This window comes from Heliangelus exortis, chromosome 2 (assembly GCF_036169615.1).
Source record: "Heliangelus exortis chromosome 2, bHelExo1.hap1, whole genome shotgun sequence".
Lineage (NCBI taxonomy): Eukaryota > Metazoa > Chordata > Aves > Apodiformes > Trochilidae > Heliangelus > Heliangelus exortis.
Window position 1 is genome coordinate 5,361,381 of NC_092423.1, and position 19,089 is coordinate 5,380,469.

General features: G+C 45.1%; 1 protein-coding gene across 2 annotated transcripts in view; it reads right to left on the bottom strand.

Moving 5' to 3' along the window:
- The window catches only part of PLCD1 (phospholipase C delta 1), a 52,175-nt gene that overhangs the window by 17,382 nt on the left and 15,704 nt on the right, over positions 1 to 19,089 (bottom strand). For both annotated transcript variants that reach the window (XM_071734618.1, XM_071734619.1), the window contains exons 3-5: positions 9,768 to 9,996; positions 4,122 to 4,251; positions 13 to 241 (exon numbers count right to left, since the gene is read on the bottom strand). In XM_071734618.1, the coding sequence (XP_071590719.1) occupies positions 13 to 241; positions 4,122 to 4,251; positions 9,768 to 9,996 (588 nt within the window). The remainder of the gene's footprint in view (positions 1 to 12; positions 242 to 4,121; positions 4,252 to 9,767; positions 9,997 to 19,089) is intronic.

Here is a 19,089-nt window from a genome sequence, read left to right on the forward strand (position 1 = left end):
CTTCCAACCTACCTCTTTCATTGGGCTCATATCTCTGAATTAAGGCAGGGGCAGCAACAACAGCATCTTCCTCTTGCTGTGTCTCATAGAGGAACCTCACCAGGTTCTGGCAGGACATGAACCCTTCTGCATCTGAGTACTTTTGGAAGATCTTGTCTATTTCCTTCCTCTCTGTCAGTATCTTGTAAAATTCCTCTATCTCATCATCCTCCAGAGCCTCTGTTTTGGACTTGTCACAGTGCTGTAAACGTAGAGGGGAGAAGGAGTGAAAACCTTCTTTCCTTCTGGCATATGCCAGCCGTAATCTGCACCAGGGCTACACAACGCAGAACACAAAATAATTGGAAAGAGTTACTGGCCAGTGAATGAGAAGCACTTGGTCAATGCCAATGATTCCCATTGACAAGGCCAACAGACACAGAACACTCACAATTCATATTATTTTCCTCATTTTAGCAGCCTGCTGAAAAACTCAGGGCACGGCCCCGAGCTCCAGAGCACTGTGCAAACCATGAGTTAAAAGGACAACTCTTGGCAATCTCAGGACAAAGCAAGGCTCAAGAGAAATGTTTCTCTTGATTCAAGAGGTGGAGAAATACAGGGAAACAACTCAATGCTTCTTGAGCTATTGATAGAAAATATAGCCTGAAATCCAGAAGGAAAGGGAAAAGAGCCTTGAGCTCAAGATCATGTCAAGGCTGTTATAGGGCTGGTTGCAAATTTAGCACCACAACTGACCTTATAAAACATCCTGCTAAATATGTGCATGTTCAAGCATTGAAAGATCCCTCTTCTCATGGAAGTTTTTGTTCTTATTCAAAAACCACCAAGGAACAAAATCTACACAGAGTTTCAAGTCAGGTATCAGCTTTGCAAGGAGATGAAATTCAAATTTTTCATGTCCTCTCTGGTTTGAACTTCTGCACCAGGTAACAGCTTTGACAGAGGACCACAGACAGGGATTTGGCTGACCATGAAAGACCAGAGTTCAAGGTGCACATGTTAGTGTTGTTGTGGGGGACAACAGACTTCCCAACAACAATTATATCCAGTTTAAAATATTTCCGGATTCAATTTTTCACCAGAAATTACAATTTTTCTCTGGCAAATCCTGAGAAGAATTTTGATGTTTGTTCCTAGCAGAATTCTCCAATAACTATTTTTCAGCCACCTCTGGGATGTAAACCTCTGCATTCAGTGTAAGCTGAGCTGCAATGGGAAGCAAGAGCCCATCTCAAAGGAATCACAGACAGGGAGCTTTATACTGCTTCCAAGTGTTTTCCCTGAAAAATTTCAGGAATCAACCCACTTTTAATGACTGTCTTGTTATTAGGATGATTCCCCCTCCCTCAATACCTAAAGGCAGCAAACAGCTCCTTACCAGTGTGTCTTCTCACATCTCACATTTCAGCTAAGTCAGAAAATTCTCATTTTTGGCAGAGATGCCAAACCCCCTGCTTTACATTCCTTCACTCTTTGGTCTAAGAACTCCTCTTTCAGACCTAAATTTGGAATGGAAGGTGTGCTCCACACCACTCCAAGGACCTTGTGGTGCATTTCATTTCATCCTTGCTGTGGACAAGCTGCTCCCACAACTGAGCTGACAGGTTCCTCTCAAACAAGAGGAATTAAATTGCTTTCCATCTTCAATCTCTCATAACTGATAGGGCCATTGCCCTGGGTTTTATGACCAAAATGCATAATTCTGGTTTACCAGTCATCACATTCATCTCAGGGTAACCCTGCTAATGATCTCAGCAATGGCCATGGTGGCTTTGGCAGTGTCCCAAGCAAGATGATAACAAAGTACTTGCATCCTCTGCAGATCCTCCACTATCTCTTGGAAGATACTGGAAGGCTTAGAGCCCTTCACTATCTGTTTATGGTGCTCATAGAAAACCAAATGAAATTATCATGCTGCACATCATTCCAGAGACTGAACTGATAGCAAAATGTTCAAGTTGTCCTAATTTTAGAATCTGCTCAGTAGAAGCTACAGTTTCATCTCAGAGATGGCACAACCTGTGAAATTCTCAGTACTACAGACACCTTCAGGTTAGGTTTGAGCAGTCCAGGAAATGTCTCATCCTTGCTGTGATGGAAACAGGACAATAGCACTGACACCACTGCCATATTCCAAGACAGATCAGATGTATAAAAGTCACCTCCTCCTGCCCGGCCTATTAGAGGTCCAAATTAGAAAGAGAATCTCAACTCAAAATACTGTGTTTTACCTCAGTTGCATGGATCATGAACCACGAGTCCCAAGGGAACCTCAGCCTGCTAGAAAAGTTGGAACTTTTCTGATGCCCCAAAATGAATATTCAGGTTGAAATGAAGCAAGCAAATAGAGGAGATTTGCACTGATCCTGGCTGCATTGCATTTGTCTTATTCAGGTGTGTCTTAAACCTAGAGGTGGACACAGTTATGTGATGAAAAGCAAGATTGGGGCAAGAACATGCTCTGTAGCTCTCTCCTGATCACCCTTCCTTCCTGTGACTAAATGAAGAGAAACTAAGACAGACAAGATCACCTTTTCAGGATGCTGTAATGTCTTTCTGTCCATCTTTAAGAGATGGTGTATAAACTGAAAATGTAATTGCTTTAGGAGCAAGGCAGGTGCCAATGCTGCCTAGAGGAGATCTGAATTAACCACCAAAGAGCCTCTTATCAGGAGGAACACATTTAATGAGGTTGCTTCAACTCCCTGCCTGCATTTAGATGGGCTGAATCAAGGTTTAGTAATTACTTGGAGTCCTTAAGCAAAAAGAGAATTGAACTGCATCAAGTTTCCACTCCTAGAGCTCCCTTGTAACTATTGCCATACCAAAAGAGGGTCATTGAATGAAGAGGAGGCTGAACCTCTAAAAAAAAAGCAAAATAAATAAAAAGGGTTTCTTTTCAGATGTTTTGTGACATAGGGAATGCTTCATCTTAGACCTATCAGATGTATCCTTTAGGATGAGGGGAATTGCACCCATCTTCACTATTGGCTTGACCTACAGAGGCTTCAAAGGAAGGGGAGTTGCTGGTGTCTACTTTCAATGCACTGGAGACACCTCACTCAACCAGGGAATCCCAACCTTATTGCTATTCTTCCAGGGTCTTCCTGAGCAGGGAATAAAGCGTGCAATGTGCCAACCAGAGATTTTTGTAAGCAGAAATTTTTTAAAAACTTCATCATGACCTTCCCTCAGTTCTTGCAGAGTCACCAGAAAGAGGGAGACCTCCATAAAGCAAGGATTAGGAAATTTGTACCTCTTCTGGTGGAAGGTTCTAGTGAGATCTTGCCAACTTTTCCTGCTATCTGCTTAGAGGAAGGAGCAGAACTACTGCCTGCTGCCCAAAACCACCCCCGTGTTCACAGCTGATCAGAAAAAGCTTCTCTGACACTGCCCACCCCTGAATTCAAATCCTGCTTCCAACAGGATGGAAGTCTGGAAATTACCCAGATGTTTTATCTCACCTCAGCAGGAAGGCTTTGCTAAGAGAGAAATCAAAAGCTTAATAACTGAGAATTTTTCATCCTTTTCTTATCTTCTGATAGGCTCAGCCAGCAAGCTGGATCTCAAGAATTTAGAGGTGTATGTGCCTGACAAGATTAAATATGCCTTGGGCCACTGAATCAACAAGACTGGTCCAGGCTTGGGTGTAATGCTGCACACTTTTCATGAATCTGGAAGGTTTTTTTCTAATTTGCACTTTCTTTTTGTTGTCATTTGGCCCTCACCTCCTCTGCTCTGGGTTTGTAATTGTAACCAAACCAATTTCAGCCATTTAGGCACTGACATATGGGACAGCACACAGAACTCCTGAAACACCTGGAGCTCATAGTGCACTTGAACTTTTATTTTCCCTTTTCCTCACATTCTCCATGTTTGCACCTCTGAATTCTGGCAAAACTGGGCAGCAGTGGTAAACAAAGACATCAACACAACTTCATCAAAAGCACTGTGCTGACCCAACTTAGATGTCTGTTTGAATCCACTGAGCACCAAAACCCAAGAGTCCTTCCTTGGCATGAGGAAAGAGTTCACTTTAGCTTCGGTCTCCAGCCAAAGCTGAAATCTGTGCTTGACCCCAGCCAACAGCAAATACCTCATCTGCTTGCTCTCATTACCTGGAAAATCTTCTTGGCATGATAGTCATCGACTTCAATGTTCACTTCTTTCAGGAAGTTCTTGAGCTCTTTCAAGCTCATCTTGTTGTCTTTGTTTTTATCAGCTTTCCGCAGGCAGGTGTGAATCCAGCTGCAGAATGATGTAAGGAAATCTTTCCAGGTCAATGCCAAGCCTAAACACCACCCTTCTGCTGCCCATGGATTGGGGGGAAAACTTTTCTAAAGGCTCTGATCCACCTCTCCAGATGCTGTAAACCCAGCATGCTACCACTGAACAGATTACATCATCTCACTCTGAAGGATGCTTTGGCAGCAGCAAAATGCTGTCATACAAATGGTCGTGGCCCAGGAGAAGCTTTTCACCATCTGGCCAAGGCTGGATCCACTCTCTTGACTCTGTAGGAGTTTCTGGCCACAGCCACATCATAAAACAGTCTGATTATTCTTGTATGACAGAAAGTGCATTCTGCTCCAGACTATTAAAAGAGGACAGAGGAGGGAGGAAAAGTGGGGTAGAGGAGCTCCCAAGTGAGGTAAAACTGATTTTTAGAGATTTGAACAATATTCAGTATACCAAGCTGAACAGGGACTCCCCAAATGAAGCATTAGTTAATTTTTGGAGTCTCCTTCACCTTCTGTATTATTTAGGGGTTTCCACCTGTATGTCTTAAGAACATTCTTGTGAGCAAAATCAAACCAAACTTTGGGGGTCTTGGCTTCCCATTGTGAAATGGGCAGGATCTGGACCATCCTGTGATAATAGTTCACAAGAGCTTGGTTTATAATAACTTCAGTATACCTATGGCTGTGGAGCAATTAATATTTAAAAATGAGCTTTTCAATGTGATGCCAGGTTATTGTCTCCCAAATTCTTGACATCTCTTAGGAAAATATTGTTAGACATTTAAGATATCTTGAAGTTTAAAAAAAAATGCTTTTTGCATCAGGGGACTGTCTCTCTCTAATTTGTTTTACTGTTGGATAAGGTTGCAGAAAAATCTTCTATTTTTTAATAGAAAAAAAGATCAAAGTAACAATTTGATCTCCAAAAATGTAACCTTCCACGTTTTGCATGGGAAACACTGCTTCAAACTCTTACTAAAAAACTCTTTTAAAAATGCCCATCCAGGTAAGATGGATGCTAAGAGATTAGCAATTACCAGCTGAGGTCAATGGCACCTTAATGTTTGAACTGGGCCTTTCAAAATAACCCCAAAAAAGGATATTAACTGACAGCCTTTGGGGCTGAGACAGAGAATTCACCACTGCACTCAAGTATTTCTGAGCTCTGGAGATATGTGTAAACTATTTGTAAGTATTGTTTGTCTCATGGAAAGTTGAACTTTGTTTTTAAAAATCTTGGCAGGTGCTAAGCAATGACCTCACACTGTCTCCATCTTAGCCTGGTAATATTAATATTCCCTTTCTTTAGACATAGAAACCACAAGAGAGAGAGAAGCTACATTTCCCCAGCTCCCCAGGACACTCCAGGGCCCTGAACCAGGGTCTGGTTTTGGGTGATTCTTCTCAGAAAAAGAAGTTTGACTCATGAAACTCCCATGGGCAGAGGATGCTCTGCTGGCAGGACACCCCCATCCCCCCCAAGGTGGAGAGAGCATCCCCTCCATCAGCTCTGCTCCAAAAAGCAGCTGCTCAGCATCTCACCATGGTGCCAGCAGTGGTGCCACCAGTCCCTACCCAGCCCCTGCACCTCAGCTGCCCTACAGCCTTCCCTAAAAATAACAGACAGGAGTAACATGCAACTCGAGTAAACCAAGAGGAAATCCAGCCTGGCACAGCCAGAGGTTGGCCAACACTACCTGTGTGTAGAAACTACTCTTCTTGCTTTAACTATGCCAAAAAAAAAAATTCAAAAAACAACAAAAAAAAAACCCCAAAATAAAAACAAACAAACAAAAAAAAACCAAAACAAAAAACAAAACCCCCCAAAAAGTAACTTTTTTTAAAAAAAATTAAAAATTCTGCAGTCATTTCACTGACCATGAGCACCCAGAGGTCACGCAGATCCCATCACTGAAAGGGTTTTCAAACAGTGGAATGGGCTGCCCAGGGAAGTGGTTGAGTTCCCATCCTTGGGGGTCCTTAAAAGATGTGTGGATGTGCTGCTGAGGGACATGGGTCAGCACCAGACTCCGTGGGATTGGGCTCGTGGTTGGGATTAGGCTCGTGGTTGGACTCCAACCAGAATTCTGTGATTCTATGGAAGGTGATTCTGGAAGGCAGTATGTGGGGAGTGAATGCATCTGCAAAAAAGTTTGCCCAGGCTCTGCTTGTAAATGGAGGATGCAGGTCCAAAGGAGGCAACTGGGCTGGTGAAGGGACTCAAGCACAGATCCTATGAGGAGAGGCTGAGGGAGCTGGGGGTGTTCAGCCTGGAGAAGAGGAGGCTCAGGGGAGACCTCATCACTCTCTACAACTCCCTGAAAGGAGGTTGGAGCCAGGGGGGGGTTGGGCTCTTTTCCCAGGCAACTCTCAGCAAGACAAGAGGGCACAAGAGGTCTCAAGTTGTGCCAGGGAGGGGTTAGGTTGGACATTAGAAAGAATTTCTTTACTGAGAGGGTGATCAGACATTGGAATGGGCTGCCCAGGGAAGGGGTGGATTCTCCATCCCTGGAGATATTTCAAAAGAGCCTGGATGTGGCACTCAGTGCCATGGGCTGGGAACTGCAGTGGGAGTGGATCAAGGGTTGGACTTGATGATCTCTGAGGTCCCTTCCAACCCAGCCAATTCTAGGATTCTGTGATTCTATGATTCTTCCCTCCTGTATGCCTGTATTCAATGCAGGAGGGAAATCAGAGCCCAGAAAGAGCAGTGGGTCCTGGGTCCTCTCCCTGCATGGACAAACAGCAAAGAGAAAAAAGAAGACTACAGAGAACTGGAGCCCCTGTCTGTCCTGTCAGCAAACAGCAGTGTTCAGTCCCCAAAACACCAAAATTCCCAGTGCACGGGGACACCCTCAAATGTCAGAGAGCTCAGAGGAGCTGGATGAAGTAAACACATAACTGAAGTTCTTCTCATCTGATGCAAACCCCATTTTAAAGGCCTGGTCATGGGTCTTCCTTTCCCTTCACACTCCTATTTGGTTCTGGGTGGACTGGGGAAAAGCTGTGCCCATTCCTGCACACATCCGGAGAGAGCCTGCTTCCTGACTCTTGTTTTTTAAGGATCTGCCAGCTCCAGAGCTACCAGCTTTCTATGAGAAACCAGAGAGGGATGACTGAAGCTATCTGGCAGATATCCCATGAATGTGCTCAGAACAGAAATGCTGCAAAACTTCTGGTAAGTGATTACCAACCAAAAGAAAAGCTCATACATAAAATCCCAGAATTGAGGCAGACGGGGCCACAATACTCAGATGAAAAGCCTTCTGTATTTTCTGGTTGAAAGTCTTCCCTGCACACATACCTGCAATATTTGCTAAATAACCCGTGCCAGCTTGTTGCAGGGCGGAATCTGAGTTTTAATAAAACAGCAATGTGTGTATAAGAACATCAGAAGTGCTCCCCAAACACACAGGAGTTTTCTCTTCGTAGGAAAATAGGACTGGAAAGGACACACAAAGCCCTAAATTGAGTCCCTTGCTACCACAGGCAACTCCATTGTGTTATGAACTAAACAAACCCCATCTGAAACCAGCAGGGTTTTTGCTTTCAGTAGTTGCTTCAAAATCTTGCACATTCCTTACTTGCTTTGCAAGGCTTTAGAGGCTGGAAAAGATACACTGCAAGGCAATTCTCCAGCTCTGGGGGACAGGCAGGGGACCCAACACTTCTCCTTATCTCCTGACTCTCCCCCTTCTGTGCTCACAGATGCACAGAACACTTCTGAGGTTTAAGGCAGATCTGGGTAAGCCCACACTGCCAAGCCAACCCAGTGAAGACAAACTAAATTTAAAATCCCAGGCTTTAATTAAACATCATCAAATTTCAAATGAGAAATCATGCTGTTCTGTAATTCCAGGTTACGTTAAGCAGCCTGAGACAATCCCAGATTGGAAGCCAGCACTGCACAGTAATTACTCTTCCAGAAATACAGCTTGCCTACCCACCCTACTTAGCTTCAATTCTGCTTTCCAAAGACACAGAGGCACTTTTCCACGCTGGAAATTTACAGCCTTCTTCCCTTGCAAATGTCATTGTTATTTTTCCCCCCTTAGCAATCTTCTCTCTTCTTCTGGGGAAGGTTTTCAGCAATATATTCAATTTGGCAACCTCCAGGGACAATTTGCTGTAGCCCAGATTTTCCCCACCAAAGTTTGGAGGTTTCTCTAGGGACTGCTCCCTACAACCATGGAAATAACAACTGATAATACTGCTGAGGAACAACCTTACCACCTAGAGCTTGAAAAAAACATCCAAAAAGACACTCATAGGGCAAGTGATAAGCACAGCATCCCATGCACATCAGAACCACCAGAGTCTGATTCCTTTAAACCAACAAAATTGTGGTTGTGCAGGTCTTTGGGAGGAGAAAGCACGGGAGAGGAGAGCCTGGTGAAAGCTCAGCATTTATGTGCCACCTTCATCATCAACTCCACATTATTCCCCAGCAGGGAACCTGCATGGAGTGATGCCCTGAGTGAGGGCAAGACCCCCCCAGTGCCTGCTCAGGCTCAGACTCCAGATTTGTGATATTCCCTAAGTGAAGATTTGGCATCTCCAGTCCTTTCCCCAGCTGCTTTGACAATGAACAAGGCATGAAGCTCATGGAGCCTTCTCTTACTGAGAGTGCTATCTGGTTTCCTCTCTGATGCCTGGATGCCTATCTCTGTGAAGCTGAAAGGAACTTAATACTTCATGACTGCTTTGGCTCCATCAGATCAAGGTAAAATCAGCCAACAGGCTCAGATGGCACAGTCGGGGCCTCAGACACACAGGGACTGCAGAAAATCCATCAAAACCTGTGCCCACAGATATTCTCTCTTTTTACAGGAATGTGAGACCTGTGGTCACAGAGCAACTCGATGGATGAAACGCAGCCCCAGGACAAACTCCCTGTGAATTCAGCAGAGCCAGGATTTCACCCACTAACTAGCTCAACTCTCCATTTCATAACCAAATCACTCTCTTTTCCAGCTCTGCTACTCTTCCTTTCCAATGTCTGCTTTGTCACTCGAGCAACTGCAAAGTCTTTTTGGGCAAAACTTCCTCCCATGCTGAGAGAAATAAGGAGCAATTTCATCAAAGTCAGTGGAGCTACCCCAGAGTAAACCTGGCAGTCAGAAGAGAAGAATCAGTTCCCTTGCCTTGTATTACTGAGAAACATGATAAACAGTGCAGGCTTTTCATGCCTTGCCAAGAAGTGCCTCTCCTGGAGTTTACTTCAATGCAAGTGAAACAGACCCCTAAAGAATGCAAAAAAACATAATGATTGTTTTATCTGGAGCTCCCTGAAAGAGGCAATTCTTTGCTTAAGGATCTATCTGAAGCCTGAATCCACTCTTGCTTGTATCACTGCAAAACAAAAAAGCATTGGAAACAAGGGAGTTTACCCCAAATCAGAGCAAAACTCAGTGCCCAGGGCCAATAGGGAAAAAAATGGGGTCAGTCTCCTATCTCCACCCACAGAGAAAGACAAGTGCATCTTTGTGTGGGATTAATCACTTCATAAAGCAAAAAGGATACTGTTGGAGTTTCTGTTTCTGGTTCATGGAGTTGCTGTGGGCTATGATTTTTGCAAGGCCAGAGATCCAGTGGTTGGCATCGTCCTCTGAACTTGCAATGAGGTCCAGGTTTTTCCGCTGGTCTTTGAAAATGATGGAAAAGCAGCGATATTCCGGGACATCCTTGGCGTATTTTTCCATACCTTCTGTTTTATGGCCTGACCTCACATCCCGAATATCCTCAATGGAGACTGTGGAAAGAAAGCAGAGCCTGCTGTCAGCAGGGGTTCAGTCAGCCTTATCTCTACTTGGTGAGGGTTATTAAGAAATTTACACTTTCTCCTTTTCCTGCAATTTCTGGAGGATTCCCTTCCCCAAACTCTGATACTCAAGGAAGTTCAAATCAAAAGGAGCAGAAAGAGCAAGAAATCAAAGCCAAACAAACAAAAACCCCACCCCAAGTTCTTTATTTAACAAAGAAGCAGAACATGCAGTAGATGCTGTGCTGTGATACCGTGTTTATGAGATGCAAATCACTGCCAAGAGTTTGGTTCCAGTCCTTGGAACAACTTTGATTTGATCTCTCCCCCCTTTGAGAGTGGGGAGAGTAGAGCTGTGCCTCCCAGTGAACATCACCTCGCAGTAAAAGAAGAGGTGATGTCAGTAAGAGGAGGGTGGGGATCCAAATAGTCATGCTTTATTTTGAAAAAAAAGTGAGAAGGTACAGTTTAAAATCCCATCTATTCTTCTCAGTCACCGCAGAGCAACTTAGGGAGGTAAAGATCAAAGCTTTAGAGCAGTTTGGTGTCACCCATACCCCATCTTCACCCCTCTCATGGCAATAAATAAAGCAAAGCAGTGCTTTTAAGACCATTTTTCTCCATTTCTCTCTCTACCCCTCAGCTAGTGGAAGTGAGCCCTGGAGTTGTGTTACATTTGCAAACTGCACACACAAAGCAATCCAGAAAGAGCAGAGCCTTCAAGAGACCACTTTATTAAACTTAAGTAATGGAGAGAGTCCCACAGCATCCCTGAGAGTGGGCAAGTGCCCTCAAACCAGGCTGCAATCAAGCACTCCCCAAGCAGCAGGCACAGCTTCAGTTTGTCTTCTAAGGGCCACTCAATCCATCTACAAAGGACTGAGAGGAAAGGGCAGAAACTCCTGAATCACATTTGATTGCTGCCACTTACTATTCTATAATAGAAGCACAGGAATTTTGGGGGAAAAAAAAAAAAAAGGCTCAACTTCTACTTACCTCCAATTGTAAATTACAGGCAAAAATTGTTTCCTGTATCAAACGTGTGAGATCAATTTTATTTGTGTTTATTCTGAAGGAGCTTTGTTAAAAGGCAGTATGTGAGTGAAAAATATACCCACTGTTTTGCTGCAAGGGAAAAATTTGCCTTTAATTATCGATTTTAGCAGCTCCTTCCTTTAAACTGGGGCAATTTCACCATTAAAGGCCCCACTTTATTCGAAGTCAAGCCTGGAGAAAAACACAACTTGGCATTCACCCTGCAGCTTTTTAGTATGGCTGCCCTGGGATCACCTAAAATTCATTAGGCCCTCATTAGAGTGCGAAAACATTCTTTTTTTTTTTTTTTTTTTTTCCCCAGGACAGTCATGATGAGGCTCAGCTGCTGGGGGAAAACAAAAAAACCCAAAAAAATATATCCAAAACTGCAGTTTTCAAAAATCAGTGATTTTCCAAAACCAACACCTGCCATTTGCTTTAAATTCCCACCCAGCACATGTTGGGATGGTCAAACATCTTTCACAGCACTTTGTAGGTTTGGTTCCTCTACAAGAGCACATGGTGAGGACCTTCCTGGAGCTGGCAAAGCTTCTCCCAGATAATTAGGAGCAATTATCTTTGTGTGGTCTTTTATTATCACTTCATAAAGGTCAAAAGTTGATCAGTGAGAAGAACAAAAGGTTGGGCTGGGCTGCTGTGGAATTACATTATCTGGCCAATTTACCATCAAGTAAAAGTTTGTGGGTTGGAGCACTAAAACCACCCTTGAAATAAAAAGGCTGCAAGCCCCTTGCAGCTGCTCTAATGGAGAGACTTTCAGATGGTTTTGTCTGGGACATTGGGGAAATATTTGACAGTGATTGGAGAAGTATTTGACAGATACAACCTTAATGTAAAGGATGCCATCAAGTTGGGACAGATTCAGTTCAGTCAGAAAGTCTAAAGTTTAGTTAGGCTCCTTTTATAAGCAGTGGTAAAAAAAAAAAGAAGTCACCTTCTCTCTCCTTTTTAGAGAAAATCTTTAGTGTAAGATAAATCACACCCTTAACCCATGGCTATGGTGGATCATTGACCAGAAAGGAAGCCCAAGCATGGGTGCCATGCAGATGGTCCATAAGTAGTTGGTTTTCTTCTACTCTTGGTCTCTTCTGGTTATGGCAGAGTAAGTGGAAGGATCATCCTGTTGTTCCTCATCACCTGCCAAGTGCTCACCACTGCTTGGCTCATCAGAGTTATTGTCCCTTCAGAATAGCCCAGCAAGCCTGCTTGTGCAATCAATCCCTAAACTTGGGGTTGGCAACAACCTAGAGTTTCCAAGACCAGAAAATCTGATGTTAAATATTGGAAATTCAGAATGGATTCTTTGGAAACCGTTATCTGGCAAAGTGAATCCACTGGAAAAGAAAGCTGTGTGTGGGAGGAAAAAGATTGAAAACCTGTGTCTGCCTTGACCACAGTGGGGATGCTGAGGAAAGGATGATGGAGGGCCCAGAGCTCCTCCATGAAGAAAAGGTACAGGGAAGGATTGGTGCCTATTGTAGTCATGCAAGAGAAACAACACAGGAACTGTTTAAAAAAACAGGGTAAGGGAGGACACTTCTTAAAGCTTTCCATCTTGGTTATGTGTCCTGCTTTTATCTATCAATAAAAAACTGAAGCCAAAGGAGTCAGCCCAAGCCATCTGCAAATGTTATCTCTTTTCTGGAAAATCTTAACCCAGCATGAGCACATCATCAGCTGCTCCTGGGCAGTGAGCACACTGTTAGCAGCCCCAAATGAACTGTGTGCTCAGCTGGGCTATCTGCAAGGGGAAATCAGAAATAACAGGGGGACAGAGAGGTTTCACAGCAGGGGAATATTACAGCAACCCCCCCATCAGTCACGTAGCCCTGCAGCCTCCCTGTTCCCTCCCCATCACACCACAGCAGGGAGGGAACCAGGAGCAGGAGGCAATCTGGAAAGTTTGCACCACCTTCTCTTGGGTGTTTCTGTCTGCTGAGGAGGTGGCTTGTGTAAAGCCCAGCACATGAATCACAGCACAAGGAATCTTGTGTCCTTCCTGACCTGTGGATGTCCTGAGCTGAACAGGAGCCAGCAGTCTGCCCAGGTGGCCAAGAAGGCCAATGGCATCCTGGGCTGGATCAGGAACAGCGTGGCCAGCAGGTCCAGGGAAGGGATTCTGCCCCTGTGCTCAGCCCTGGGGAGGCCACAGCTTGAGTCCTGTGTCCAGTTCTGGGCCCCTCAGCTCAGGAAGGAGATTGAGGTGCTGGAGCAGGTCCAGAGAAGAGCAAGGAGGCTGTGAAGGGATCCAGCACAAGTCCTGTGAGGTGAGGCTGAGGGAGCTGGGGGTGTTGAGGCTGGAGAAGAGGAGGCTCAGGGGAGACCTCATCACTCTCTACAACTCCCTGAAAGGAGGTTGGAGCCACGGGGGGTTGGGCTCTATCAGTCAGAAAAGAGGCCATGGGCTTCAGCTCTGCCAGGGGAAGTTTAGGTTGGGGATTAGGAAAAAATTCTTTCCAGAGAGGGTGATCAGGCATTGGAATGGGCTGCCCAGGGAGGGGGTGGATTCTCCATCCCTGGAGGTTTTTAAGAAGAGACTGAATGTGGCACCGAGTGCCATGGGCTGGGAACCACAGTGGGAGTGGATCAAGGGTTGGACTTGATGATCTCAGAGGTCCTTTCCAACCTGGCTGATTCTGTGATTCTATGTTCTATGATTCTATGATTCCCATCAAACAGGTGACAACCCAGTCACCTCCATCCCCTGGCTGCAGGTCCCTCTTGGCCAGTGCCAAAGGTTCCCTGCTCAGATGGACACAGAGCAGTGTTCCCTGGAGCTGGTGAAATCATTCCTGTCTCAATTAGTCTCAGGGAGATGTGAGGACTCTCTTTTTAATCCTCCTTTCAATTTTTATCACCGGATGTTGCCCTTGTGCTCCTCCCTTGTTAATTCTCAGCCCAGTGCCCTTCTCCTCCCTCCCCCATGGCATTAGCAGGCAGGTCTGAGTCAGGCCAGCAGGATGCAGAAGGTCAGTTTAGAGAGCCAGGGTGTTTTCAAGTAACCCACATGTTTATTGTTTGTGTCTGTTTCAAGTGGTTAACATTGATGTGCCTGGAACCAGACCTAGAGGCTCTGCAAATACCCAGGTCCCAGATGGTGACCCACAAAACCCAGAAGGACCTAAACTGTCCTGACCTCCCTTCAGAAGGTCCCTCAAACCTCAACAGACCTCCCTTCAGACCTCCCTCGCACACAGCCCAACACAAGGATTTCACCCCTTTGTGCATGTAGGGAATGATGGCCATTTGTGGGAGAACCATTCCTGCAGGAAGGGCACAAACTGAATCTCTCCATCACCCCACAAGCTGTAAGCCCAGAGCTTTCAGGCTCCAGGAGTGCATCCAAAGCACATGTATGAACTTAGAGCCATTGGGCAGCCCAAAATACAGGTGTTGAAGAGCCAGAGCAACAAGCCTGACAAGGTGCCTAATGGTTAAAGCACTTGCCTAAGAGATGAGCCCTGGCCATTGGCTTCTCCATCTTGTGTCTTGTTACTGCTCCTCAGGTGGAATGTTCAGAGTGTGCAGGAAACAGGGACAATAAATCACTTTGTTAATCCTAAAGGATAGGATTGATGCCGCCAAGAGGTATTTTAAAGCCATATAAATGTAGTACTTAGGGACATGGTTCAGTGGTGGACTTGGCAGTGCTGGGTTAACAGTTGGACTTGCTGATCACAAAGGTCTTTTCCAACGAAAATGGTTGTTCTAGGATTCTATAACACAGGAAAAGGAGGAGTGGAGGTAGAGAGCAATAACTCAGTAACTCTTTGCCTTTCTCCTTCTTGGCAGGCAGCCCTTTGAGAGAAGGTAGTTTGTCTCACAAAAAAAAAAAAACAAAAAAAAAACCACAGAACAAGGAAACGAACCTACATCTGCAAACCACTGAGCATGTGAAGGACATGGACCAAAAAGTGCTTCTCCTTTTTTATGCCACCACTGATAATGAGGAAGAGGAGGGTCAATGTGCAGAAACCTGGAGGCACTGCCAAAACAGTCCCTGAGTTACTCATGAGGGAAGGTGGGCAATTTTTTTGCTCGGGGGGGAAATATTCCTCAGATCCTTCCCTTTCTGTATCCCACCCCCCCTGTCACTAACAGGTGATCTTTGGGATGTGGCATTGGGTCACGTTGAATTACCCCATCCCACTCTAATTGCCTGAGTAAGTCACTTGTGTTTACTGTCAGGAAATGCAGATGAGGAATGTCCTCAGATGTTAATAGCCAGCACCATATTTGCACACCATGCTGCCTGGCAAGAGATCAGCCCTGAACCAGCTGCTGCCAGCCCAGCTGCTTCAGCATCTTGTCAAGAAGAGATGAAAGCTGCTCCCTGACCCCAGGACTGCCCTGCCAGCCAGGATGGCTGCAGGGACACCACACGGATTTCACAACACACTGAGCACAGGGGGGTAAGCTGGCACTGAGTGCTGCTTTTCTCTGGTTTCGCCCCAGAAAAAGCAGTTTGGCTGATTTGAGTTTCAGCACAGGTGGCTGATGCTAATGGGCAAACAGCGGGGATCAGGACCTTGGTACTCAGCAGGAGCTGGAGCACTGGCAGTGCCCTGGACCAGGGAACAACACAGGCTATCCATCACCTTCATCCCTAAGGGATGCTTTGACATAATGATTCAAGGATTGGTTAGCAGGAGCCCCACTATCCTGTGTTTTCTCAGTCCTCCTTGCTCTCACAATGTGTGTGAATTACTGCAGCTCCCAGCTGCTGATTCCTCATCCCTTCTCTTCTCCTCTGCCCCTCCACTGACTTGCCCAGCATGTTGCTTTAACTCGAGACCTGCTGCACAGCAGTCTGCCCTCACTGCTGGTGCATGTCACCAAGATGACCTTTTACAGCTTGTTTGGAAATGTCTTTTAATGTAAGAAACTCCCCCAATCTTTCTCTCTCCCCGTCACAGCCTGGGGCGTTGATGTAAACAGAGCCACCCCTATTTACATTCCTTCCACACACCACAATCAGGGCCCTGCAAACTATTTCTGCAACCAGTTCCTACTTCTCCTGCCGTTAAAGTGCTGCTAAATTTGGATCTAAGGCTCTCAACACTTCTGCCTTTGCATCTACCATATGCTAGGGAGAATAAGGTCAGTGTTTGTCAGCACTCTGCCTGCGATGGAAACGGCCCCAGCGACGCAGGCGGTGCCCGGATTGAAAATTAAATTGAAAAACCAGGAGGTCCTGCATTTGCAAGGAGTTGTTTTATGGGCTGAGTGATTCTGATAAAAACCAACGAAACCCACAGACAGACAGTTTTGTTTTCACAGCTGACGGGTGCCTTGCATAACACATTCACATCAGCAAATATTTTTCCAGGGACAAATACACGTCTGACCGTGAAATAATGATTCCTAAAGAAACTGCCTAACCAGCTCCAGAAGGAAGCTGTCAGTGCAGCCAACTGCCTGCTGTGTGCATACAGGTTGCTGAGACTTTCTGTTTACTTTTGGCATTTATCAGGACCAATTTAAAGTTTTTGGTTCTTGACTTGAGCAAGCACAGAGAGGTACCACGAACTTTCTGTTCTTCAGCAGGCAAGTTCAGGGCATTAATTTGATGGAGAAAATTTTTCAGAATTATTCAAAAATGGCATGGTATGTTCAACACATGGCATTTGAAGGGCATTCCTCAATTTCACAGGAACTCAAAAATGAAGGAGAAAAGTTTTCTGCTGATAGTAAGCTATAAAGATTTTGTACTATGTTTAAACTATGCAAAAATATCCTGTAATTGGGTCATAAGTCAGAGGAGCTGGAACAAATTCCCTGCATTTTTGTAGCAAGGAAAATTAATCAGATCAAAAGATCAGTTTCATGATTTTTAAGAATAAAATCAACACTTGCCACATCCAGTTGCACAACTCCATTTAGCTCACCTCTGTAAATCGGTCCCCAAAAAAACACAACAGTAGTTTTTAAGGAAAGCTTTTGGCCAGAAATGGAAACAATTCAGCCAAAACTGCAAAATGTCTTTCTTGACTTCACTGCTCAGGACTCAATGATGCAACCCCAGTGAGTCACCCCTGGTGCTGAGTGTGAACCTCACTCAGGGTTGTCTTGGGAACATCATCTCCCTGGGCTTCCCTCCAGCAGAGAAAGAGTCCAAGGGGGTAGCAAAGCTCCAGCTTCTCCAGGGCTCCACTGTGACACCCCTAAATCTAAACAACTCATTCATTTGTTTCCTTCTGGCTTTGAATACTCTGATTCTCCACCAAGAGAGCTCAAAGGGATGTTCCACTGGAAAGTTTTCAACCATCCCTACAAATTCCCAGGTTCAGAGAGTTTTTTAAAGGGATTGAGTCTGGCTTAAGTGAGCTCACACTGGGGATTTCAGTTGGTTTAAGAAAAGATTTTTGAAAATCGAGTTCACTGGCAGCAGCACAAGGATTTTTGCTCTTTTCTTTTTGCATAGATAAGACCTGATATTTGACCAAAGCTAAACCAGGCAGTGACACAGCTGCTTTTTGAACACAAGCCCCTCTGTCTCTTTTGTCCCCTCTCTCACCCACCAAAATGATGCTCAGGAGTGAACTCGTAGTGATTTAACTGTTAAGATTTTTTTTTTTTTTACCAGCCTCCTTCCACACACTTTTTATTGGCCCCAATATTGTTAATCCTGCCACTTGAACTCTGTGTTTCCTCAGCCCAGGGAAGCTCTGCCATGTGTAGAATCCTGATGGGCCAAAGAAGCACCCACCCTGACCATGGCTCTACACAATATTTAAGACAACAGAGAGCAGCAGTGTGTTTATTGGTCTGGAATGCAGCTCAGACACAGGATGTGGCAGGCTTTTTAACAATGAAAAAAAAAAAAAAAATGGCTTTTTCAAGGTACTGTTGTGCAGCCCTTTGTGTCCAGCATTCCTGTGTTTCTGTGGAAGCTGATGAGAAAGTATGCACAGAGAACAGCATGTTTGCTGGAAAACTGACCAGTTAAGAAGCTTTTGGCAAAAAACCTGTTCGATTTGGCCTAAACAGAACATCATGAAAAATAGTGGATTATGGATAATAAATTTTAAAATGCATTAGGTTCTACCTGTGTATAAACCATACTGAAATGGCAGCCTACCCCTCAAAAAGCCCTATACAGCTTTCAAGACAACATCCAACCTAGATTTCTGGTTGTTTAAACTAAAGACAACAAAGGAAGGTACTGGTTGTACCCCAGGTATCAGATCCAGGCAACATCTGTGCCTGTGACAACCCTGATATGGGTTTTAACTTCCAGCATGAGATTCTCCCCTCTAGCCTTGGCAGTCCCCAGTTTTATCTCCGAGACACCATCACAGAATGGTTTACAAATAGCTTTTCTGCATGATGAGAGGAACAGTAACAGGAATAACAGGAAACTGTCCAAACAAAAACACAACCCTTACCCTACCCAGGCTCTGCTCCTCTGAGGTGCCTCCATCTGCTCACTCCCAGCAATGCTGCAGATAAGATTGGACCCGCTGTGAAAACCTCCCAGTTTCCATTCTGCTCATTCTTTTTCCTTCCTACAAAAGGCAGCTTATCTGCAGTTTTAGAAAGGCTTTGTACTGGAGGGCAAAGTTCCAGTCTGTTAATAGGGAAGGGTGACCCTCTGGAGAGACTCTCCTTGAAGTCCCTGATTTGGGAGTATCAAATCATGGCCCTGCAGTCTTCCTCCTGCACAAAGCAGACAGAGTGAGAAGACAGCTGAAGAGACAGAGCCCACCAGCAGACACACCACTAACCAGAAATCCTCTCCATACCTGAACCCCAGGCAGCCTGGTGAAGTTAAAAGCTGGAGGAAGAAACTCAAAGCCCAGCAATCGCTCTGAAAACTTGGGAATGTAAGGTCTGAGGATCAACAGGAAAAAGGCCTGGGAAAAGAGATGTCCTTGGGCTTGTAGGTAGGGACTGGGCAGGCATCAGTCCAATGCTCATCTCTCCTGTTGGCCTCCAGGTTCAGGTGCATCCACAGCACCTGTTGAAAGCAGCCCTGAGGTGCCCCTCCAACCCTCTCAGAAGGCTGTGACACAACTTTTTTTCAGA